At 31.9% G+C, this 27,800-nt stretch overlaps 1 protein-coding gene across 2 annotated transcripts; it reads right to left on the bottom strand.

Moving 5' to 3' along the window:
- Positions 1-1,045: 1,045 nt before the first annotated feature.
- LOC129923440 (uncharacterized) lies at positions 1,046-27,645 on the bottom strand. Of its 2 annotated transcripts, XM_056014347.1 has the most exons (8): positions 27,190-27,645; positions 25,712-25,738; positions 17,522-17,548; positions 11,510-11,545; positions 6,730-6,762; positions 6,260-6,292; positions 5,517-5,582; positions 1,046-2,774 (listed from the first exon to the last, which is right to left on the bottom strand). In XM_056014347.1, exons 3-8 carry the CDS (start codon positions 17,535-17,537, stop codon positions 1,801-1,803), a joined length of 1,158 nt encoding a protein of 385 aa, XP_055870322.1. In that variant the 5' UTR covers positions 17,538-17,548; positions 25,712-25,738; positions 27,190-27,645; the 3' UTR covers positions 1,046-1,800. The 2 variants fall into 2 exon arrangements, with proteins under 2 accessions (XP_055870322.1, XP_055870323.1); XM_056014348.1 differs by lacking the exon at positions 11,510-11,545 and having other exon boundaries at positions 27,190-27,644.
- Positions 27,646-27,800: the final 155 nt, after the last annotated feature.

Here is a 27,800-nt window from a genome sequence, read left to right as displayed (position 1 = left end):
GGCGAAAATAAATACATGCCTTTTTATTTATAACATCAGTTAGAGTTTATGATTCTAAAAAATAAGTAAATTTAATTGGGTCAAATCAACGATTGTATCTTTAATCAGGAGAGAAAGAGTTAACCATTTTAGCCATTTTATTTATTTTGCCACAAAGCACAAGTGCAATAAAGGCAGCCAAAGTTACAAATATTCACAATGTATACATAATCAAGATGAAAACAAAATAAAAAGGAATAATAATGAAATAGAGAATATAAATTATACTTATAACAATAATAATTAACAACAATACGCGATTCACAAACAGTGCAATGGTTATCTAGCTGCTAATTACAATCCAAGCCGTTAACATGGCAGTATTCAATATGAGGAAAATGATTATAATCTTGTTTTAAAGATACGACTTGATGTAGTTATAATGCTTTGGACGGCTGTTGTTTTATAAGATTTGTTCTGACGGCTAAAATCAAACTAAGATGTATTACACTAAGTAGAAACAAACTGTGTCACTGACAGCCCTTCCTTTCAATCATCTATTGTTAATAAGAAATAAATACAGTTAGGTCAACTATGTTACGATGTTGTTAATAAGAAATAAATACAGTTAGGTCAAGTATGTTATGATGTTGTTAATAAGAAATAAATACAGTTAGGTCAACTATGTTACGATGTTGTTAATAAGAAATAAATACAGTTAGGTCAACTATGTTACGATGTTGGTAAAAAGAAATAAATACAGTTAGATCAACTATGTTACGATGTTGTTAATAACAAATAAATACAGTTAGGTCAACTATGTTACGATGTTGTTAATAACAAATAAATACAGTTAGGTCAACTATGTTACGATGTTGTTAATAACAAATAAATACAGTTAGGTCAACTATGTTACGATGTTGTTAATAAGAAATAAATACAGTTAGGTCAACTATGTTACGATGTTGTTAATAAGAAATAAATACAGTTAGGTCAACTATGTTACGATGTTGTTAATAAGAAATAAATACAGTTAGGTCAACTATGTTATGATGTTGTTAATAAGAAATAAATAAAATAAGTGTAGGTCAACTATGTTACGATGTTGTTAATAACAAAGCAGACGTTTTGGTACAGTTGGGTTTCCTTAATGTAAGTCTATTACATTTTTCTAGCATCATTCGATTAGAAGTAAAATGACTTTGTTGAAAATAATAATTGTTAAATACGTTCAAATTTAAAGGTAAGATATACTTATTTTTTTATTTTTTTTTATAATAGCCTCTCTCAGATCAAATTTATGGAAGCACGTTCGGCCGGAAGTTTAGGCCAGGCGGTCATGATTATCATTTTTTTAAATGTCCTAAAAATTGTAGACAGATAAAAATGCCCATATAAAAGTTACTAAGATTAAGTTTCAGAAAAAAGTATTTAGAAAATTATTCAAGTCTAAAAAATGAATTAAATGTATTATACATACCGTATATATGTTATCTTTTATGTTCATTATATTCAATTTAGTATATTTTATATTAACTCTTTCTCTCCGTCATTATTCTCCTCGTTCCGATAGTATTATTCATTTCGCTGATTTGTATTTCGCCATCCTGTTCCGATTAAACTTGAATAACTTTTTTTGTTTGTTATCTGAAAGTTATATTTGGTACCGAATTGTAGAAGAATGCATGCTTTTTTTTTACACAACACGAGTTAAAATTTATGAATGGAAAAAACAATTTAGTTTAATAAGGTGAAATCAACGTTGGCATCGTCAATTAGGAGGGAAATAGTTAACATCCATCGCAAACGCAAGAGCAAAGATTAAACGTCATCATGAACGTCAAAGTCTGGTATCAGTACATAAGCTCCTGTACTTCCCTTACACGTTGGAGTTTCATATTGTAGTCTTTTGTCAGAGCTCTCCACATTTGGAGTCAAAGATTTACCAAGGGAAATGTGTTTTCTTAATCCGTTAGGATGAGACACTATGACTGTCAATTTTTCATTTTCCCACTTCACAGTGTTGGCGTATTTGTCAAAAGCGTTTTCCCAACTTTGTTCAAACTTGTCCAACATTCCTTCAAGTGTTCTTACAAGCTCTACATCACAAGTCACACAGAGAAACATACAGACATCTTTCTTTAAATCTCTCAGGACTATTCTGTCACCTCGAGCAGATTTCTGTTGGTCCATTCGTTTATCGTCGTCGTCATAAAAAAATGTGCAGACGAAATGTTTGGCGTCATCGTCGTCGTACATTAACTGAGCAGACGTCAGCACTCGTATTTCTCCCCATTCTTGACATTTCTTATGACATGGACATGGGCCGTCTGTACGAATAAACACGTCATCGACTTTACCACTTCCCAACACAACATCAGATAAACGAATGCCATCAGACGTCCCTGTAAAATCTTTTACATCCCCTTTACTATGTAATATAGAAAATTCATGGAAAGTATTTTCTGTTTTCCTAGTTGAAGCATTTTTTGGATTACCTTCAGCACTTCCTGGCACGTCCATTGTATCCAAAGACTTTGAAGTCAGTACTGATGTCTGAACTCCATCCCAAAACTGTTTTCTCTCCCGACCCACGCCATTCACTTCAATTTTGACAGTGATATCAACCAAGGACCTGATTAAGCTCAACATCTCAACATGCTGATAGCATGGGGGAAGATGTGTCAATAAAAAATCTTTCACAGGAATTAATTTCTGTTGGCTTGATGCATTTAGATTAATACTTGAGACATCTTTAGGTTCTGGGAGATCTCGTCTGCTTGATTTTTGACGTTCTAATAAGGAAAAAAATAATACAAAATAAATGTAAAAACCATTTACAGAATTTCATTTTTTGAAGCTAAGATTTTTTGAGATTATAAGAAATAAATGTTTAAGATTTTAGAAATTACTTTTTATTTTCTAATAAATGCTATACATATTAAACCTCACATTTTATAAATGTAAAATTACTGAATTTTAAATACTATGAAAACCTATGTACAATAGCAAGTCAGTTAAGTAGCAATTTTTGCTTCTCCAACTTTTTAAAAATTTATAACTGAAAAATGTATAAAGCAAACATTACGAGTTAATGAAATTTAAGCCTAATTAACGAAAATTTGAAAACATACTAAAATAACCATATTTAATATAATTAGTCAGAGAGCACGGGCTCAAATCTCGCTGACATTTTTTATTTTGGGGTTTTAAAGGTTTCCCTGAAACCCACCAACTGTTACGTGTACCTGCATTTGTTGGAGGATGTTAAAAAGCTGGTCGTTGTGCTGGCCACATGAAATACTCGTTAACCGTTGGCCACAAAAACAGATGACCTTTACCTCATCTGACCTGTGGAACGCAAGGTCTGAAATGGGAACTTTACTCTTTCATCCACGTAGTTAACGATTTACATTATTTTAGATTTGACGCTTTCTTTGTACCATTGAAACACCGAAGGGTCCATAAATGCCATTTTTTGTTGTCGAGGACTGTGTAAATCATAGGATTTACATCTAAAACATGTTGCTTTATTGGCAAAGGAATCTCTGTATTATTGCCACATTTTTTTAACCTATTTTTTTAACCTATTTTTTTTTAACCTATAAAATACAGACACACAATTAAATTATTTACACTTTGACAACACTGATACTTTGTTCAAAGGTTATTGAGTTTATTTAAGAAGTTTCTAATATCGAAAGTTGACCTAAACAAGAAAGAATTTTACATTAAAACGCCGCATTGTAGTGACTAGTAAAAAGGGGTCACCAAGCTAAAAAATGTATAGTTATTGAGGCACATTGGGTCAAATCGGATTTTTTAAAATAGCTTGACAAGTGCGTGCTTCAATTGCTTGTAATACACAAAGAGTTTGTGATCTTTTTCATGTTGGTACGAGTTTATTGATGCACAAGGGTAGCTGGGATGTACAGAGATGATAAAGGTAGCTAGGAGCTGCGTAGATGATAAGGGTAGCAAGGAGGTACAAAAATAAGGGTAGCAAGGAGCTGCGTAGATGATAAGGGTAGCAGGGAGGTACAAAGATAAGGGTAGCAAGGAGGTACAAAGATAAGAGTAGCAAGGAGGTACAAAGATAAGAATACAAAGGAGGTACAAAGATAGGAGTAGCAAGGAGGTACAAAGATAAGAATAGCAGGAGGTACAAAGAAAGGAGTAGCAAGAAGCTGCGTAGATGATAAGGGTAGCAAGGAGGTACAAAGATAAGGGTAGCAAGGAGTTGTGTAGATGATAAGGGTAGCAAGCAGGTACAAAGATAATGGTAGCAAGTACGTAGATGATAAGGGTAGCAAGGAGCTGCGTAGATGATAATGGTAGCAAGGAGGTACAAAGATAAGGGTAGCAAGGAGCTGCTTAGAGGATAAGGGTAGCAAGGAGGTACAAAGATAAGGGTAGCAAGGAGGTACAAAGATAAGGGTAGCAAGGAGGTACGTAGATGATAAGGGTAGCTAGGAGGTACATAGATGATAAGGGTAGCAAGGAGGTACAAAGATAGGGTAGCAAGAAGATACGTAGATGATAAGGGTAGCAAGGAGCTGCGTAGATGATAAGGGTAGCAAGGAGGTACAAAGATAAGGGTAGCAAGGAGGTACAAAGATAAGGGTAGCAAGGAGGTACAAAGAAAAGGGTAGCAATGAGGTACGTAGAAGATAAGGGTGGCAAGGAGGTACAAAGATAAGGGTAGCTAGGAGCTGCGTAGAGGATAAGGGTAGTAAGGAGGTACAAAGATAAGGGTAGCAAGGAGGTACAAAGATAAGGGTAGCAAGGAGGTACGTAGATGATAAGGGTAGCAAAGAAGTTCGAAGATGATAAAAATAATAATAATTTTATTTAATGAATGCTGTTAATGTAGGATCAAGGCGCTGTGAGGTACGTAGATGATAAGGGTAGCAAGGAGGTATGTAGATGATAAGGGTAGCAAGGAGTTATAAATATAAGGGTAGCATGGAGGTACAAAGATAAGGTAGCATGGAGGTAAAAAATAAGGGTAGCAAGGAGGTACAAAGATAAGGTAGTAAGGAGGTACAAAGATAAGGTAGCAAGGAGGTACGTAGATGATAAGGGTAGCAAAGAATTTCGAAGATGATACAAATAATAATAATTTTATTTAATGAGTGCTGCTAATGTAGGCTCAAGGCTCTGTGATAACATTACAAACATAAACACGAGTGCTAAAATGACAATCTTAATAAAAGTTTTAAACTGACAGTATCTTCTGTTTTAACAATTTGCATTGTTTAATGAAACACAGCATACATTCTTAGTGAACAATATTCATTTATATATATAAATTAATGGATGTATGGATTGGAATTGGATAGAATCGGATGAATAGATAGCTCGATAAATTTAGATAGATAGATAGGCAGGCTGACTTACAGACAGGCAGGCAGGCGGGAAGACGCAGGTAGGTAGACACAAGCAGGCAGGCAGAAAACTGAACAAAAAAGGCATAGTACATGTAGTATAAAATTAAAAAACAAATGCAAAGCTAAATTTTGTATATGTATACAAACCCATTGTATCTTGTAATTCTTTGTTTTCTTGTCTTAGTTTTTCTATTTTAACTTTTCGTTCTTTTACTAAACAGAAAAGAAAAATTTTATTTAAATATCTTATAAAATTAAAACATACCATTACCATTGTATAAAATTAACCACACGTTAACAAATAATTGAAGAAATGTTGTGATTTTAATTAATTTTGTAAAAAAAAAAAAGTTTAAAATCTACGGCCACATTACAAGATCTACAGGTTTCGCAAAGACATTCCTTCAGTGAACAGTACCAGGAAAAAGAAGGGGAGGCAGACAGAGGGGGAGGACAATAAAAGAATGGACGGGCCTGCCATTGATAGAAGTCCGTGAAATATTGTGTTTAAGATGAAATTATACGCTTGCTGTCTTTTTCTTTCCTTCTCTCTCAGTTTCTCTCTCTAACCTCCCTTTCCATTTTTTTAATATATTTTAACTCTACAATAATTATTTTTTTTGTTATGCAATTTAAACATTTTATAGTGAAACCTAAAAGGGAAGGTAGCATAACCTTAATTAAATCTATTCTGCAATATTTTAAAATAAAAAGGGGAAAAAAGCGAGTTTATAACTTTTATCCTTAAATACAAATTTACATTTTATTTTCTAATTTTTGTATATATGCAATATAAATTTTAAATATCGATGGTGATAATTGACAAAACAATTATCGTATCACAAAACCTGGTCAAGTAGAAGATATTACGATAAAAATAAATGACATACCTCTGTCTCTGTAGTAGCGATACTCCGCACTATCTGCAATATTAAGGTTAATAATAATAATTATAATAATATATGACTATATCTACCTATCTCTCTATGTATATATCTATATCTATACACATACATATTCTAAAGTACTTTAAAGTCAATGAAATATTGTATTTGTTGAGATAAAATGAAATGTCTCGCTGTCTTTTTCTTTAATTCTTTAGCTCTCCCTTTTTTAAATTTTGTTTTCACCCAGCAATAATTTTTTTTTTGTTATAGAATTTAAACATTTTATAGTCTAACCTACAAGGGAGGTAACGTAGCCTTAATAAAAATCTTTACTATTGCATTTGCAATTAAAAAGTAAAAACCGCCAAATTAAAATTGTTACTCTTAATCACAAATTAGACTATTATAATTATAAAAATTTATAAATATTATATTATTAAATATGTAGATACATTCATAAGTAAATTACATACCTCTGCCCCTGCCATAGATATACTCTGTATGATCTGCAATATTGAAGTTAATAATATAATTTATAAATAATATATGACTATATATTTCACCCTTGTTAGACACCTTATTTATATAGGTTAGTTATTTAGCGACGCACCATAGAAGACGCATATTGAACGGGACTAGTGACGTTTGGGATATGTTGGGTTAGAGACCGGAAAATCAGTTAGCGATAGAACACTCCAGGGTAACGACGTGTTTAGTGACAGAGACTTCTACTGTGGCCTTTTATCAGAATAAATTTATGTGAACTTGTCCATCATCTTTGACTACATCTCTTCACTTGTTACAATCGATGTTGTTCTGTTCTGTATGGATTGTTGTTCAACTGCACGTAATACACCCGAACAATTACACCCAAACGATTGCAGAGTAATTGGTTGACTTCAAGACAGCCTGAACTAGCAACATCACAGTGGCGACCCCCGACGCCCGGATTAACCGAACCTCGAACCGGACATCGAAGCTGAACGTTTACTCAGGTGAGGGTCGTGCACTCGAAGATATAAGATTTCATCGGAGTACGGCTGAACACAGCATCATCACAGAGTGACTTTTTTCTAGATCTACATGCAGTCGTCGCCTGTTTGATCGCACGTTCAACGAGCCGTTAACTCAGGGTGACCTTCGTCAGGACAGTAATCATCGCAACGTCTGGTCTACTTAACCAGTATATTATCAAAGCCTGATCTTCATAGGCTGAATCGACCTACAACCAGAGAAACCGTTCGTTCATAACGGGTGAGAGATCGTTAGTGAACCTGTTGGACATATTTTTTCTTCGTCATAGGAGCCACATCGAGTATCAAGTTTTACCTCGTCAGTTTCGAGAAGGACAGTTTGCCCGCTGTCAGAAGTATTGAACGGGACTAGTGACGTTTGGGATATGTTGGGTTAGAGACCGGAAAATCAGTTAGCGATAGAACACTCCAGGGTAACGACGTGTTTAGTGACAGAGACTTCTACTGTGGCCTTTTATCAGAATAAATTTATGTGAACTTGTCCATCATCGTTGACTACATCTCTTCACTTGTTACAATCGATGTTGTTCTGTTCTGTATGGATTGTTGTTCAACTGCACGTAATACACCCGAACAATTACACCCAAACGATTGCAGAGTAATTGGTTGACTTCAAGACAGCCTGAACTAGCAACATCACACCCTTTATACTTTTTTATCTTAATTTTTATTTAGAGGATATATAAATCTAGAAACGAAAGCATGGTTAAACTTTTTTTATTTTAGGTATAACTCCTGAGTGATTCGAGTTTGGTGTATTTCTAATCAGAATTTTCTATTCTTGACGTCGGGTAGTGACGTTGGAAGGCAAATGATTATATCGCCATTTAGTATTAAAAGTTTTATTACATCTTCCATTCAAAAGCAAGAACAATTGATACAGTTTACAGATAACATTTCCAAGAATGTTAAATAAATATTTAGTGGCATCATTCTAGATTCGATTGAGGAGCTTATAGATCATTTATTGAACATTTTAACACCTTTATTTGTTTTTATCTTCTTCTTCTAGCCAGCTTTAATGCTGCTGAGCTGTGAGCTCTTTTTCAGATATTTGTTTTTATAAATTCTTTACTTATTTAAAATTGATTAGTGTCACACTGTGGTTCTATGATGCCGGGGAGTATTATATAGATATAGACTCTAGATCTAAATATCTTTGGAAATTGAAATAATAAAGATCCTTTAATTCAAAAATACAAAACTTTAATTCAGGAACTATTAATTACTTCACAATATACAAAATGTACTAATGAAACTGTACTAATTGAATATCTTCTTCCGAGCTCGTTATCAAATAGATTCAAACAAATATATTAATTGTACAACTGAAAATTATGCGACTTGTCTCTCTAAGTCTACCATCTACCAACTGACCTGTCTAGCTCAGCTAAACCTAAACCGGTTTTCATCCTTTATACTCTTTAATCAGAATCTGGTTTTTCTTGCAAATAGAACAAACAAGTTCCCCTATAAAACGATAGCAGGTTCAATAAAATGAATTTAAGAAGAGCTCCATACTAAAGTATGAACTACATTCAAGACTGTAGAGCTTATTCTCCTTGTCAGCAAGTCGACTTGTATCGCAAAGCTTCTCAAACTGTAGTACTCGTACCACTTTTGGTATTTCATGCTATGCAAGTAATACTGTTATAATCCTTTATTCCCCATGAATCGTGTCTCGAGGTTGTTGTTTTTTTTCGTTTTCATCCTTTATACTTTTTATCTTATTAACTTAGAGGGTGTAAACAATGTAGAAACAAAAACATGATTAAACTTTTTTTTATTTTAGCTGTAACCACTGAGTGATTCGAGATTGGTGTGTTTCTTATTAGTATTATCCGTTCTGGACGTCTTGTAGTGACGTTGGAAAGCAAAGGACTATTTTGTCATTTAGTATTAAAAGTGTATTGACATCTCCAATTCAAAAGCGAGAAGGATTGATACAGTTTACACAACAAAATTTTCAAGGAATGTTAATAGAATATTCAGTGACATCATTCTGGATTCGATTGAGGAGTATATAGATCATTGAACATTTAAATATCTTTATTTTAAAAAAATATTCAATAATTTAAAATTGATTACATTAAAGTCACTAGAACGTCTTCGTACAAATACTCCTTCTTCCCTAGTGCTATTAGAGTATGGAATGGGTTGCCTGAGCTAGCCAGGAAAACCAGTGGCATGGCAGAATTTAGGTCATTGGTTAATATGCATGACTAAATGCATGACGCGTAGGACGTAATCAAATTTTTTTTTAAGTAAAGTCTTTATTATAAAAGAAAAGATATTGGAAATCAATAGAATGAAGGATGGAATAAGGTAGTAAGCTCTAGAATCGCGTTAATGAAGTCACATTGAAAAGTTTTGACTTAAATCTTATCACTAACGTCTTAATATATATATATATATATATATATATATATACATGAGCGTAGCCAGGATTTTTTTCGGGGGGGGGGATTTTCTCTCCCCCCCCCCCCCGCTATACATATCTATATATCTATATATATCTAAATATATCTATATCTATCTATCTATCTATCTATCTATCTATATATATATATATATATATATATATATATATATATATATACATATATATACATATATATATATTATATCTAGATAAATATAGATAGATAGATAGAAAGATTGATAGATAGATAGATGATAGATAGATAGATGATAGATGATAGATAGATAGATGATAGATAGATAGATGATAGATAGATGATAGATAGATAGATGATAGATAGATAGATGATAGATTGATAGATGATAGATAGATAGATGATAGATAGATAGATGATAGATAGATGATAGATAGATAGATAGATGATAGATAGATAGATGATAGATAGATAGATGATAGATAGATAGATGATAGATAGATAGATAGATGATAGATAGATAGATAGATAGATAGATTGATAGATAGATAGATAGATAGATAGATGATAGATAGATAGATAGATAGATAGATGATAGATGATAGATAGATAGATAGATGATAGATAGATAGATAGATAGATAGACAGATAGATGATAGATAGATAGATGATAGATAGATAGATGATAGATAGATAGATAGATGATAGATAGATGAGAGATAGAGAGATAGATTGATAGATAGATAGATAGATAGATGATAGATAGATGATAGATAGATAGATGATAGATAGATGATAGATAGATAGATAGATAGATAAAATAGATAGATAGATAGATAGATGATAGATAGATAGATAGATAGATAGATAGATAAATTTGTTTTTATGTGTCTATAAAATTAATCTGACTCATCATTCTTTCGGAAGACGTTTATTATACCCTAGAATAGGTTCCTCCTGGAGTTAGTTCATTAATTGATTTATAAATTTATAATGAGTGTGATAGTTTTTAAAAATCCCATTGCTTATGACATTTATTAAATGACAAAACCATAGACATAACAAAAAAAAGTTTATTTAAATAAGAAAGTATAGTTTAATAAAAACGATAAATAGTCATTATAAAGTTAGCAAAATAACTAGCATGTAAAAATAGTTTTGAGCCCACGTCACCCTGTCAATTTGTTTGATATTAATAAAGTAAATTAATTCTTCATTATTCACAAATACAGTTAACTATATATCTTTTCATCCCCTTAGATAATTGAAAACGATATTTCTCCCAGATTAAAAATTAACCAATTTGATATGGAAAAAGGGTGATCAATAGACTTTATTTCGCATGTAATGTATATTACCATCTAAATCTCCCCGTTGCATCACCTTTTTTACTACAAAAACTTGTATTTAGTTTAAGCTTTAGTGATTATAGAAATAGAAATAATATGTGTATACAAACAGCACAGTCTGTAATAATGGTTTTATACCTACAGCGCAGTCTATAATAATGTCTTTATACATACAGCGCAGTTTGTAATGATTCTATTTGTTAATTAATTACAACTAAATAATATTATTGTTAGTTCACAAAGAGAAATTATAGCCTAAAATAAAATGTAACTGTAACATTTTTAATTAAAGCAAAAAATACGCTTATTTATAAATCTTATTTGTGAACAAAATTTTAGGTTTTCTATGTTATACTATATTCAACATGTATTTTAAAATCTATAACAATGATAATAATAGAAAAAAACATATTACAAAACCTGAGCAGTAATTACTGAAAGAAAGATATGACATTAAAAAATAAATTTACATACCCGCTCCACCTTGTCTCAAAGGTGTCACTATCTCTCCTAATTTAAATTAATAAAAAAAAATCACATACGGAATAATTATTTATATATATAAAGACATACCCACGTAGTATAATAGCATTAAACACTACCGGCTACGCCAATTGAGTTATTTTCGGACCATATACTGATTATTTAGGCCGAAAAATACTTTGCTTTTTTTTTACAAATCTTATATCAAATCATTATGTCTATACGTCTGTCTGGCAAAAAGTTTATACGTTTTATTTTACTGCCAATCTCAAATCAAGCTGAATTTTGCATAGTTATTTCCTTTACATATCAGCAAAATAAAACCATAAACAATATAAATGCATCCAACAATACACCCATTACAGTCCGAGGTGAAGCGCTGATAGAGGTGGAAAGCTTCACCTATCTCGGCAGTATCCTAGACCACCATGGAGGAACAGATGCAGATGTCAGAACCCGCTTTGGTAAAGCTCGAGCAGCCTGAAGAACACCTGGGGATATAGGGAAATAAGCACCACCACCAAGATAAGGCTCTTTAACACTGTTGTTAAACCGATACTACTTTATGGAGCAGAGACCTGGAGAACCACAATCACCAACATGAAAAAAATCCAGGTATTCATCAAAACCGGCCTGATGAAGATTATTATGATCCGCTGGTCAGACAAGATCTGGAATGACGATCTGTGGCAAAGAACAAAGCAGCAGCGCATTAAGTAGATATCTTTCAGAGACGCTGGAGATGGATAAGTCACACCCTTGGCAAGCCTGCATCCAACATAACAAGGCAAGCCCTAACATGGAACTCCCAAAAAAAGATGAAGAGGGGACGGCCCAGGAATACAAGGTGCCGCGATTTGGAAGCACATGCCAAGTAGATGAGCAAGACGTGGGGACAGTTGGAGAGACTCGCCCAGAACCGAGATGCCTGGAGGAAGCTGGTTGGTGGCCTATTCCCCAGAAGGGACCACAGGCAGAGATACCAGCACAAGAATCAATAAAATAAATTAACCATTTAGTTAATAAACTATAAGTAATTTTTGTTTGTTTGGAGAAAGAGAAGTTTGTAAATAACTATAAATAGCTATAAACAAATTTTTATAAGCAGCTCCCTGGCACAGTGGTTACCGTATTGCATTGAAAAGGTTAAGCAGTGAGGAGGCCTTAGCCATCTTGATCGAAACAAGTTCGCTCATTGTCTTGTTATAAATACATTGTAAAAGCCTATCACCCACATACCCCCCTTCCACCCCCAACTAACCATGTTCAACTAGTCCAGAGAAGTGATAGAATCATAGCGTATTGAGAAAGCTAAAAGCAATTTGTAAAAATATTTATAATGGCACATATTTCTTATTGTAAGTCTAGATTTAGTACAAATTTAATTGCATGACTGATCTAAACTAATTGATACTACTACACTAGTTAAAAGCTTTCTTGTTGTTTTTTAGAGTATTTTTTTCATTTTACTTTTGTTAATTCCAATAAACGTGAAATATTGTATTCGTTGCAATGAAATGAAACGGCTCACTGTTTTTACTTTCCTTCTCTATCTCTATTTCTCTCTGACACCCCCTTTTTATCCTGTAAAAATTCTATATTGTTAAAGAATTAAAACCAAATCATTTTATGGCCCATCCTACAAGGAGCGGGGTAATATAGCATTAACAAAATCTTTACTGTAACATTTGATATAAAAGCAAATATAAGCTAATTTGTAATTTACATTTTTCTATTATTTAACTTTATTCAAGATCTATATAAAATGTCTATAACATTGGTGGTAATTGACAAAAAGAATTCATATTTCAAAACCTGGATAGTAACTACTAAAAGAAAGATATATTATTGAGAAATAAATTTGCATAAAGAGATGTGTACTTCGAAATGAGGATTGAAAGCCTGAAATATTCAAAAAGATTGTAATATATATATATATACGTGTTTCCAGTTTTTATATTGATTATTATGGCCGAATCATTTCCACATTTCCAATAACCACATTTCAACAATACCTGTCAAATACGTTTATATAATGTATCTGTTGCAAATGAAAAAAAAAGTCTCGCTCACTTTTTCTTTTCATCTATATCTATCAGTTTCTCTTGAAAACACTTCCACCCTTTCTTTTCACCATGTTTGTTGTATTATGTCTCAATAGCTAATCCAGCGTTGTCCAGGAGAAGCCCCCCCCCCCCCCACGGCCAAGCTATTTATAGCATTTATCTTCAAAACCGGAATTTTCCTTGCGAATAGAACAAATTAGTTTCTTTTATAAAAGGATTTCAGGTTCAATAAAATAATTTCAGAAGAGATCGAAACTAAGATATTAGATACATTTAAGACTGTAGAGAACCTTGATTGTCCTATATTTATTCTCATTTTCAGCAAGTCGGTTTGTATCACAAAGTTTCTTTTTTTTTCGTTTTTATCCTTTTTACTTTTCTACATGGGCGTAGCAAGTGAACCCAGGCCACCCCCCTCGAAATGAAATCACCCCCACCCCCCATGCGGGCGGGATGTCGGAATTTAAGTGACTGATTTTTCGCTTTGATTTTGTTTATTTTAGGTGAGATTTTAATACTAATTAATACTAAACCATCACTTGCCCCAGCGCAGCCATGGGGGATTTTGAGTTTAAAACTCCCTACCAAGGGGTTTTGCAGTTAAATCCCCCTCTTCTATGAAACAAAACAAAAAAAATGCAAACGACAATCCCCAGATTCAAAGAACACAGTTAAGGAAGATTTTGATTTTAAAACCCCCTCCAAAATTTACAAACCCCCTCTTCATTATAAAAAAAAAGAAATTACGCACTCAAAATTCTATGAATGTAGCCAAACGAGGTGTAGAGTTTAAACCCCCCGCCAGTTGGGTTTGAAGCTAAAATATACCTCTTCAATATAAAAAAAATAATTTACGCACTCAAAATGTTATGAGCATAGCCAAAAGAGGTTTTGAGTTTAAACCCTTCTTCAGCGAAATTTGATGCTAAAAAATATCTCTTGAATATTAAAAAAAAGCAAATTACGCACTCAAACTTCTATGAGCGTAGCCATAAAGGGGTTTTCAGTTTTAACCCCGCTCCAGTGGGGGTTGAAAACAAAAAATACCTTTTCAATATTAAAAAAAAGCAAATTACACATTATAAAATCTATGAGCGTAGCCAAAGGGGTTTTGAGTTCAAACCCCCGCCAGCGGGATATAAAGCAAAAAATTACCTCTTCAATATAAAAAAAGAAAATTACGCACTCAAAATGCTATGAGCGTAGCCAAAAGGGGCTTTGAGTTTAAACCCCCATTCACAGGAGTCTGATGCTAAAAAAAAACTACCTCTTCAATATAAAAAAAAGTAAATTAGACACTAAAATTCTTTGAGTGTAGTAAACCAAAAGGTGATTTTGACGATAAAACTTCCATTTTCGATATAAAATCTAAAGCAAACTACAGTCACCTAATTCCAAGAGCATTGTCAAGAGAGGTTACACATTTCTACCAGTGTCGGGGCTCCAATAATAGAGTGCGGTAAATAGTCATCTGCGAAATTGAAAAACACTAAGTGTGCCTCAACAAATATGGCTAAAACATATTTTAGGAGTCAGTTGTAGAGATCGGGTCTAAATCAAGGAAATCCTATGCCGAACTGGGAGTCGACCCCTTAGTTAGGATGTGACAGAGTGTCGCATGAGGTTGCGGGACATGTTCTCCGACAAAATGAATTACGCCTAATAAGAGTTGCGATGACAATCCTATTAAGTACAACTTGACGCCACACATTCATGGAGGTCCTCAGGCTTCAGACATTCCCAATGACAGATTTTTATGAAAACATCTTGCCAGCAAATGCGCCGAACGGCGCATTTGGGTCTAAGTCAGTAAGCACATTAGGTTTTTGAAATAAAACTTTTTAATAGCAGGAAAATGCACTGTAGATACCTCAGAATATGCATTTTGTTGGCTTTCAGTATCAGAAATAGTGCTTGGCGGCGGAGCTCCGCCCCGTGCTGGGGGAGCTCCAGACCCCCTTGCTAGCAATGGCGGGGAGTCAATAATTTTTTCACTAACTCCAGAAAGAAATTCTAGGGCACAATAAACGTCTTCCTAAAAAATGAAGGGACAGAATGTTATAAAGATTATGTTCACACACACACACATACATACAAATAAATATATTTTTTTCGGGGGAGGGGCGAGGGGGCGGGGGTGGAGAGAAAAAATCAACCCAAACCCCCTCTCCGAAAAAAAAATCCTGGCTACGCCCATGATATATATATAGATATAAGCGGTGTTTCTAACCCTTCGGCGAAAAAAAAAAAAGAAAACAGTCATGTTTAGGCTTTTTCTCTTGCCAACTTGGGGATCAGGTGGAGCGCTGTAAGCTTTTCCAGCGGGGTTCGGGGAGAAGCGTTTTCTTGCATTTTTTACTGCAGAAACGTATTCTTCTGACATTATTCATTCTATTAAAAAAGGACCTTTTGAATAATGTTTACTTGGAAAAAATATTTTATTATGAATTTTTGGGCCCTTAATACATTGCAAATAAAACCGATTTTTTCCCTTGAAAAGATAAGGTACCCCACATATTTAGATTGAGGCTTTGAGGATTGCCGCCGAAAAAAAAATTCCATAAATAGAATTTAAAAAAAATGATCATTTATAAGTGATACAGTTAGTTCAAAAGGCATGTTTGAAACTTTGTTTTGTTACAGAACTATAATTCAAAGCTCTAAACAAAAAATTTCGGAAGTGGGAGGAGAAATTAAGTGGACCAGTACTCTACATTTTTTTGCCTTTTTAGGATTCAAGCATAAATTGTGAGTTATAGTTCCAAATTTATTTACGTGGAAAAATATCAGATTGGGTAAAGGTTGGGAAAAGGCGACTAGGGAAAGTATATCTGTAGCCTCTGACAACCAAGTCTTGCTCGTGTGGCTTAGATACTAAGCACGGTGAAAACGCTCCTACTAACAGTTGAAGGGTTGAAGGCGAATACCTGGCACCACTAAACCAGGAGAATCGTGCGTATGGAGCTCGTCAGCCTTGTAGGGTTATTCGTCTAGAAAAAAGGTACTCTGACTTCAAACCTCCGTTGCCTTGCGGTAATAAAGCTACAGGAGACAAATCAGGAGTGAAGCCCATTAGACGTTGGAAGTATAAATTATGAAAATCCCACAGGCAGGTTCTGCAACTGAATTGGTGCAAAATTTAACGCGATGTGTTCCTTTGGATCACATCGGCAAGGTCGAGCAACAGTACGTGTGTAACAGTTAGCAGTTAAAATATGTTTAATTAAGTAAAGTGAGAGTACCAGTCGTGAAATAAAATAATGAAGTTGCAGGATCTTTTATAGTTTTATAACAAAGATTCTGTCCTATTATTTTCTATCCTTCTCTTAGTTAATGATGTACCTATATCCTAATATCTACAATAAAAAAAAAATTAGTAAACAATTTTTTGCCATATATTTTTTATTTGATATGAAATATGGGCCATAGTTCAACATTATTGAGATTTGACTGCGGAGTAGTACCTCTTTTTTTTTTAAATACTTTTTTTTTTACTTTCGATAGTCATTTTAAAAAATTCTCTAAATCTCTTTATTGCATCAACATTTTTACTACAAATACTTTTACTTAGTATAAGCTTTAGCGAATATTAAGATATATATGATGTTTTATACATGCAATACGGACATTAATAATTCTTTTTTTATTATTTCATTACAAATAAATTATTTTATTTTTAGGTACACAAAGGGCGTAAATATAGCCTAAAAATATTTTACTGTAGCACTTAAAATCAAAGTAAAAATATGAATTTTTTCTGACTTTTATTTGTAAATAACAATTTCCATTATTCCATGTTTTCAATTTTAAACTCTATTCAAGATATATTTTAAAATATATAAAATGGTGATATTAGAAAAACAAATCAGATTACAAAACTTGTAAATTAATAAAGGAAAGAAGATATAACATTGAAAAAAAAATAGAAATAACATACCCGCCCTCAGATCCATTGCATAGTCCTCTGCATATAGTAAATATAAATTTAAGAAAAAAAAATAATTTTAAAATACATATCCAAATACATACACAAATGTATAATAGCAGTACACACCCCCTGCTACGCTAATTGAGTTATTTTAGGACTTTATACTGATTATCTTTACCAAAAATTTCCTTTATTTTTTTTTCTTACTTTCGATAGTCATTTTAAAAAATTCTCTAAATCTCTTTATTGCATCAACATTTCTACTACAAATACTTTTACTTAGTATAAGCTTTAGCGAATATTGAGATACATATGATGTTTTATACATGCAACTAGAACGCCCTACCCTCGTGTTTTGATCCGTTTTTTTATTATAATAATACAAATATGTATATTTATATAAAACAAATTCTTATTTTTTTTTAAATAATTGTAAACACATATTCCAACATTTCCAGTGCGACCGTAAGTAGACTGCAGCAAAAGTTTCAGAAGAAGTTGATGATATCATTTTGTAATAACGTTTAAATGTTTTTGCCTCAAATCAACCAGGCCTTGTTTAGGTGCGTAGCCGCAATAAGACGTACAGCCATATTTGTTTATTAGTATTGAAATTACCGTTATAAAACAGTTTGATCAAATTTACATTAAACATCAACAGTTATTACAGCCACATTAACATGGCTCTTTCTTCAGCACTCTAAGATACAAGACTTATATATATATACTAGACATATGTTACCCGCGACCCGCGGGTCTTTATTTGCGCATTACTTTCGATATAGTCAATGAGAGTGTTTTGTAAACAATTAAACGAAGTAATAATGTAATAAGTAAAGCGAATGTGTCAATGTAAAAATAGTGTGAACGAAGCTATTAAATCAAAATAGCTAATAGGCTTAAATCCATTTTTTTGTTCAAATTAAAACATATGCTTGTAGGCCTACATATATTTGATTAAAATTTGACATGAACAGACTTAATTTTGTATGTTCATGTGTATAAAGTATAAAGTAGATCTTGAGGTAGACATAGATCTAAATCTACACTAATCTAGAGTTAAAAATTGGCTTTTATAGAGTTCATTCTGTGCTGCGCATGCGTGACCTTTTTTTTCGTGAATGAATATAGGCCTATCTCAACACGGTTACGCAGCTTTAGCGAACAGCGAACGAATGTATTAAAAATGCTTTAGAAAAACAATTTTGTCTGTTAATTTGATTAAAATATGAAATGAATGGACAATAATTAGTATGTTTATGTGTAAAAGCATAAAACTATCTTTGCGAAAAGAAGTTTTATCATCTTAGAGTTCAATAAGAGTTTTAGACCTATGCCTAGGAATAGACTCAGTACAGAGATGTGTTAATGTGTAACCATTTGGTAATGTCTAATGAAAGAATGTTCGCCAGGAAATCTGTAGTCACACAGATATCAGGAACTTATTTATGTAAAAAATGCTTTTGAATAATCTAGTGGATTGGATTTAGATGTATGTTAAAGTTAGCTAATGACCCTTTCACGTTATTTCTCTTTCGCTACGAAAATAAAATTAGTTTTGCGAAAATGGGTTTACCCGAAGTCGATACATTCTTATCTATTAAAAACGAAAAGAGCGATAGCTTTGTTAAATGAATGGGATTATAAAGTGAACAATTAAACGAAATAATTTTTAGTACACAATTCATGAATGAATATAGATCTAGGCATAGACATAAATAAATATAGACTGGCCGAAGGAAGTAACTTCATGTAACTTGAAAACATGTATATCTATTGTATTCGGATTTCCGAATTATGAAAAATTGCATGATCTTCATTCTTAGAGATTAAACAAAACTACACTGCCTCCTTATTTACAATATATATATATAGGTGTGTGGCTGAAATAGATATGAATACTTAACATTTATACTGCTCATAAATGCTGTATAATAAAGTACACAAAATTGCAAGTCACAAATTTTCGCTTCATAAAACTCTTTAATCGGCCAGTCTATATTTATTTATGTCTATGGATCTAGGCCTATCTCAACTCGGCTTCGCAGCTTTCGTAAACGAATGTAGCTTTAGAAAACCAAATTTGAATGTTTATTTGATCAAAATATAAAATGAATGGACTTTAATTAATATGTTTTTGTGTTAAAGTATAAAACTATCTGTGCGAAGAGAAGTTTTATCATCTTAGAGTTGAATTAGAGTTTTAGATCTAGGGATGGGATTATAAAGTAAACAATTAAACGAATTAATTTTTAGTACGCGATTCATTACGGTATTGTCTAATGAAAGAATGTTCGTCAGGAAATCTGTAGTCACGGATATAAGGAACTAATTTATGTAAAAAATGCTTTTGAAACACAAAATTGAAGGTTAATTATATTATATAATAAAATCAATGGATATTCTTTTGTATTTTCATGTGTCAAAGTAAAAAACTATCTGCGCAAAGTGTATTTCTTAAAATTAGATCTAGGTCTAAATCCTTTCTATCTTTTCTCATGTCAACATTGCAGACATGGCCTAGATCCATAAAATACTATAGCTGTAATAGAGTCGGACAACTTTATTTTTTTTGAAAGTCTTAAGTTTGTTTTAGGGCTACAATACATACACTACGATCTAATTTACTACCCAAGGAACATTCCTGCCTAGTTTTATCAAGATTGGTCAAGCGGTTTTGATGTCTATAAGTAACATACATACATACATACACCTCACATTCTACTTTATAATATAGATACGGACTTTAATAATTCTTTTTTTTATTTTTTCATTAGAAATAAATAATTTTATTTTTAGGTACACAAAGGGCGGTAAATATAGCCTGAAAATTTTTTTTACTGTAGCACTTAAAATCCAAGTAAAAATATGAATTATTTCTAACTCTTATTTGTAAATAACAATTTCTATTATTTCATTTTTTTAATTTTAAACTCTATTCAAGATATATTTTAAAATATATAAAATGGTGATATTAGAAAAACAAATCATATTACAAAACTTGTAAAGTGATAAAGGAAAGAAGATATAACATGGAAAAAAAAACATACCCACATTGATCGGTGGTGGTGCTTCCACTGCATATAGTAAATATAGATTTAAGAAAAAATAATAATTTTACAATACATATCTAAATACATACACAAATGTTTAATAGCAGTACACACCCCCTGCTACGCTAATTGAGTTATTTTAAGACTTTATACTGATTATCTTTACCAAAAATTTCCTTTATTTTTTTTTTGTTACTTTCGATAGTCATTTTAAAAAATTCTCTAAATCTACTTATTGCATCAACATTTTTACTACAAATACTTGTACTTAGTATAAGCTTTAGTGAATATTAAGATACATATGATGTTTTATACATGCAATACGGACTTTAATAATTCTTTTTTTATTATTTCATTAGAAATAAATTATTTTATTTTTAGGTACACAAAGGGCGGTAAATATAGCCTGAAAAAATTTTACTATAGCACTTAAAATCAAAGTTAAAATATGAATTATTTCTAACTCTTATTTGTAAATAACAATATCCATTATTTCATTTATTCAATTTTAAACTCTATTCAAGTTATATTTTAAAATATATAAAATGGTGATATTAGAAAAACAAATCAGATTACAAAACTTGTAAAGTGATAAAGGAAATAAAGATATAACATTGAAAAAAAAAATAATAATAAAATGACATGCCGGTCATGGTTTGGAGATGACGGAACTCTGTATATAGTAAATATAAATTTAAGAAAAAAAAATAATTTTACAATACATATCTAAATACATACACAAATGTTTAATAGCAGTACACACCACCTGCTACGCTAATTGAGTTATTTTAGGACTTTATACTGATTATCTTTACCGAAAATTTTATTTTTTTATTTTCGATAGTCATTTTAAAAAAATTCTCTAAATCTCTTTATTGCATCAACATTTCTACTACAAATACTTTTACTTAGTATAAGTTTTAGCGAATATTGAGATACATATGATGTTTTATACATGCAACTAGAACGCCCTACCCTCGTGTTTTGATCCGTTTTTTTATTATAATAATACAAATATGTATATTTATATAAAACAAGTTCTTATTTTTTTAAAAATAATTGTAAACACATATTCCAACATTTCCAGTGCGACCGTAAGTAGACTGCAGCAAAAGTTTCAGAAGAAGTTGATGATATCATTTTGTAATAACGTTTAAATGTTTTTGCCTCAAATCAACCAGGCCTTGTTTAGGTGCGTAGCCGCAATAAGACGTACAGCCGTATTTGTTTATTAGTATTGAAATTACCGTTATAAAACAGTTTGATCAAATTTACATTAAACATCAACAGTTATTACAGCCACATTAACATGGCTCTTTCTTCAGCACTCTAAGATACAAGACTTATATATATATACTAGACATATGTTACCCGCGACCCGCGGGTCTTTATTTGCGCATTACTTTCGATATAGTCAATGAGAGTGTTTTGTAAACAATTAAACGAAGTAATAATGTAATAAGTAAAGCGAATGTGTCAATGTAAAAATAATGTGAACGAAGCTATTAAATCAAAATAGCTAATAAGCTTAAATCCATTTTTTTTGTTCAAATTAAAACATATGCTTGTAGGCCTACATATATTTGATTAAAATTTGACATGAACAGACTTAATTTTGTATGTTCATGTGTATAAAGTATAACGTAGATCTTGAGGTAGACATAGATCTAAATCTACACTAATCTAGAGTTAAAAATTGGCTTTTATAGAGTTCATTCTGTGCTGCGCATGCGTGACCTTTTTTTTCGTGAATGAATATAGGCCTATCTCAACACGGTTACGCAGCTTTAGCGAACAGCGAACGAATGTATTAAAAATGCTTTAGAAAAACAATTTTGTCTGTTAATTTGATTAAAATATGAAATGAATGGACAATAATTAGTATGTTTATGTGTAAAAGCATAAAATTTTCTTTGCGAAAAGAAGTTTTATCATCTTAGAGTTCAATAAGAGTTTTAGACCTATGCATAGGAATAGACTCAGTACAGAGATGTGTTAATGTGTAACCATTTGGTAATGTCTAATGAAAGAATGTTCGCCAGGAAATCTGTAGTCACACAGATATCAGGAACTTATTTATGTAAAAAATGCTTTTGAATAATCTAGTGGATTGGATTTAGATGTATGTTAAAGTTAGCTAATGACCCTTTCACGTTATTTCTCTTTCGCTACGAAAATAAAATTAGTTTTGCGAAAATGGGTTTACCCGAAGTCGATACATTCTTATCTATTAAAAACGAAAAGAGCGATAGCTTTGTTAAATGAATGGGATTATAAAGTGAACAATTAAACGAAATAATTTTTAGTACGCAATTCATGAATGAATATAGATCTAGGCATAGACATAAATAAATATAGACTGGCCGAAGGAAGTAACTTCATGTAACTTGAAAACATAGATTTACTGCTGCAGGGGTAAACGACTGTATAGAAAATACGAAAAACATGCATATATGTGACCCTGCCGGACCAAGTAAAACAAAGGACGTTTGGGCCACGAGGCCTTCATCAGCTACAAAACAAACAAAAAATAAAAAACAATTAACACAAAATAGTCTTAAGTTAACTTATCTGTCCGATGTTGTTCTCTATCGAGGCAGAAAAGAAATGAGCTACGCTGGTGTAAAAGCGCGGGAAAACGGAAGGGGGCGGAGATGTCAGGCAAAGATGAATGGGGAAAGGGGGTACCGTAGTGTTAGTGTCCATCGTGTATTAAATAAAAGTGTGCTGGTTGTTGATCCCGTTAGGTTGGAGGGTGCCTGACATGTAAATAAGTTTGTTTTCTATCTGCAGACGGGTGTTTTTGTCGTTGCATTGTTGTATGGCAGTGACGAGGAGGTCGGTGGTACCCCTATGATGTGTTTTATTAAAATGGATAGAGACGGGCTTAGTAGCAAAGTTACGGATGTCTCTAAGGTGTTCTTGGAGTCGTGTTTTTAAGGTCCTGCCTGTGTTTCCAATATAAACCATCTGACACCTTGAGCATATTATAGCATATATGACTCCTCTACTATTACAGTTAAATTTGCCACTGATCTTGATGGTCATTTTAGGACAGGTGACGGTGGGGGTGGCGAGTGTGTGTTTGCAGGTCTGACAATTACGTCGCTTACATGGCCAAGTGCCAGGTTCACTTGAAATGTTGTGGAGTTTAGTGTGTACTAATATGTCTTGTAGGTTTTGGTCTCGCCTGAATACTACAAGAGGTGGGGATGAAAAGACGTCGCGAGTATGTTCATCGGCTTGGAGAATGTTCAGGTTTTTGAGAAAGATGTTTTTTGCTTTCACATTGTGAGGGTGGTAGGTTAATATCAATTTGGGCCTCTCATCATTGCTAGATATCGTTTTTTTCTTGAAAGCTTGTTCTCTTTTAAGATTCTCCACTCGCGATAAGGCTTTGTCTAAAATAGCTTGAGGGTAGCCACGACGCAAGAAAAACTCTAGCATTTCAGTTGCTTTTTCCGTGAAGTCATTGTCATCTTGGCAAAGGCGGCGGATAAGTAGAAGTTGGGAGTAGGGGATAGAATCTTTACAGGATGGTGGATGGGATGACGAGTATAGAAGATAGCTATGGCTGTCAGTGTCTTTGTAATGGCAGGATGTAAGCAGAGAATTTTGGGTTACGTTTATTTCTATGTCTAAGAAGTTCACTCTAGTTCTGGAAATGGTGTAAGTGAAACGAATGGAGGGATTGAAGTTGTTAGTGAACTCAATAACTAACTTGAAAACATGTATATCTATTGTATTCGGATTTCCGAATTATGAAAAATTGCATGATCTTCATTCTTAGAGATTAAACAAAACTACACTGCCTCCTTATTTACAATATATATATATATAGGTGTGTGGCTGAAATAGATATGAATACTTAACATTTATACTGCTCATAAATGCTGTATAATAAAGTACACAAAATTGCAAGTCACAAATTTTCGCTTCATAAAACTCTTTAATCGGCCAGTCTATATTTATTTATGTCTATGGATCTAGGCCTATCTCAACTCGGCTTCGCAGCTTTCGTAAACGAATGTAGCTTTAGAAAACCAAATTTGAATGTTTATTTGATCAAAATATAAAATGAATGGACTTTAATTAATATGTTTTTGTGTTAAAGTATAAAACTATCTGTGCGAAGAGAAGTTTTATCATCTTACAGTTGAATTAGAGTTTTAGATCTAGGGATGGGATTATAAAGTAAACAATTAAACGAATTAATTTTTAGTACGCGATTCATTACGGTATTGTCTAATGAAAGAATGTTCGTCAGGAAATCTGTAGTCAAGGATATAAGGAACTAATTTATGTAAAAAATGCTTTTGAAACACAAAATTGAAGGTTAATTATATTATATAATAAAATCAATGGATATTCTTTTGTATTTTCATGTGTCAAAGTAAAAAACTATCTGCGCAAAGTGTATTTCTTAAAATTAGATCTAGGTCTAAATCCTTTCTATCTTTTCTCATGTCAACATTGCAGACATGGCCTAGATCCATAAAATACTATAGCTGTAATAGAGTCAGACAACTTTATTTTTTTTGAAAGTCTTAAGTTTGTTTTAGGGCTACAATACATACACTACGATCTAATTTACTACCCAAGGAACATTCCTGCCTAGTTTTATCAAGATTGGTCAAGCGGTTTTGATGTCTATAAGTAACATACATACATACATACACCTCACATTCTACTTTATAATATAGATACGGACTTTAATAATTCTTTTTTTTATTATTTCATTAGAAATAAATAATTTTATTTTTAGGTACACAATAGGCGGTAAATATAGCCTAAAAAACATTTTTACTGTAGCACTTAAAATCAAAGTAAAAATATGAATTATTTCTAACTCTTATTTGTAAATAACAATTTCCTTATTTCATTTTTTTCAATTTTAAACTCTATTCAAGATATATTTTAAAATATATAAAATGGTGATATTAGAAAAACAAATCAGATTACAAAACTTGTAAAGTGATAAAGGAAAAAAGATATAACATTGAAAAAAAAAAACAATAAAATAATATGCCGGACAGCGATAAAATATCACGGTCCTCTGTATATAGTAAATATAAATTTAAGAAAAAAAAATAATTTTACAATACATATCTAAATACATACACAAATGTATAATAGCAGTACATACCCGTCCGTGACGAAAGATGACGGTCCTCTGTATATAGTAAATATAAATTTAAGAAAAAAAATAATTTTATAATACATATCTAAATACATACACAAATGTATAATAGCAGTACACACCACTTGCTACGCTAATTGAGTAATTTTAGGACTTTGTACTGATTATCTTTACTGAAAATTTCCTTTTTTTTTTACTTTCGATAACCATTTTAAAAATTCTCTAAATCTCTTTATTGCATCAACATTTTTACTACAAATACTTTTACTAAGTATAAGCTTTAGCGAATATTGATATACATATGATGTTTTATACAAGCAATACGGACTTTAATAATTCTTTTTTTTTTATTATTTCATTACAAATAAATTATTTTATTTTTAGGTACACAAAGGGCGATAAAAATAGCCTAAAAATATTTTTTACTGTAGCACTTAAAATCAAATTAAAAATATGAATTATTTCTAACTCTTATTTGTAAATAACAATTTCCATTATTTCATTTTTTTCAATTTTAAACTATATTCAAGATATATTTTAAAATATATAAAATGGTGATATTAGAAAAACAAATCAGATTACAAAACTTGTAAAGTGATAAAGGAAAGAAGATATAACATTGAAAAATAAAATAACATGCCTGGCTGGGTCAGAAGATCACGGTGCTCTGTATATAGTAAATATAAATTTAAGAAAAAAAAATAATTTTACAATATATATCTAAATACATACACAAATGTATAATAGCAGTACACACCACCTGTTACGCTAATTGAGTTATTTTTGGACTTTATACTGATTATCTTTACCGAAAATTTGCTTTATTTTTTTTTGTTGTACATCTCTTTTCTCCCACTGCCAATCTTGAAATCTTGCATAATTATTTCCTTTACATACCAGCACAAGAATCAATAAAAAAAAATAACCAATTAGTTAATTAACTAAAATTAGTAAATTATTTTTTTAGTATCTCGAAAAACGAAAATAAATTTTATTTGACAGATAAAAAGTATAAGTTTCCTTAGTTAATTTTTTGTTTGTTTGGAGAAAGAGAAAATTGTAAATAGGTATAAATAGCTATAAACACATTTTTATAAGCAGCTCCCTGGCACAGTGGTTGCCGTATTGCATTGAAAAGGTTAAGCAGTGAAGAGGCCTTAGCCATCGTGATCGAAGTCAGTTCGCTCATTGTCTTGTTATAAATACATTTGAAAAACCCATCTACCAGATACCCCCCCTTCCCCCCCCCCCTCTCCTATCCTACAAGGAGCGGGGTAATATAGCATTAATAAAATCTTTACTTTAACATTTAATATTAAAGCAAATATAAGTTAAATTTTTGATTTACATTCTTTTCCATTTCTGAACTTTATTCAAGATCTATATAAAATATCTATAACATTGGTGGTAAAAAAAATCATATTACAAAACCCGGATAGTAACTACTAAAAGAAAGATATATTGTTGAGAAATAAATTGCATACCGAGATCTATACTTGAAATTGAGGATCGAATGCCTGAAATATTAAAAAATAGATTGTAAAAAAATTATAATATAGGTTATATATATATATGTTTGATATTGATTATTATGGCCGAATCATTGCCTCATTTCCAATAACCACATTTTAACAATACCTGTCAAATACGTTTATATAATGTATCTGTTGCAAATGAAAAAAAAAGTCTCGCTCACTTTTTCTTTTCATCTATATCTATCAGTTTCTCTTGAAAACACTTCAACCCTTTCTTTTCACAATGTTTGTCGTATTATGTCTGATTTATTGGCTTTTTAGTTCAGTTGGAACGACCCGTTTTATAACGCCAGCCCCCTGAAACACACATATGCTTTTGGCCCGTAAATTGTTTTATCACTAATAGACTCCTTCCCCGCACACACAACAAATACAGCGGCCCCTGAAAAGGAATAGACGCTATTAGTTTTTTGTGGTTTGTCTTTCTGTCTCTGAAAGCAAAAAAAAATAATTTTTAAAATCAAATAGACAGGCAGTTTATTCATAAAATACACAATTTATACAACTATTCACTATTAACAGTAACAAATACGGAGTCTATTTAGTAAGGGAAATTACTT

Source organism: Biomphalaria glabrata, chromosome 16, assembly GCF_947242115.1.
Source record: "Biomphalaria glabrata chromosome 16, xgBioGlab47.1, whole genome shotgun sequence".
NCBI classification, from domain to species: domain Eukaryota; kingdom Metazoa; phylum Mollusca; class Gastropoda; family Planorbidae; genus Biomphalaria; species Biomphalaria glabrata.
The sequence above is the reverse complement of the archived record's forward strand: the minus strand, read 5'-3'. Positions and strand labels throughout refer to the sequence as shown.

Coding starts and splice junctions, on each gene's coding strand:
- LOC129923440 (XM_056014347.1), bottom strand. Junction 5,583..6,259: donor TCGCTACTACAGAGACAGAG/GTATGTCATTTA, acceptor TTTTCTGTTTAG/TAAAAGAACGAAAAGTTAAA. Junction 2,775..5,516: donor AGAATTACAAGATACAATGG/GTTTGTATACAT, acceptor TTTCCTTATTAG/AACGTCAAAAATCAAGCAGA.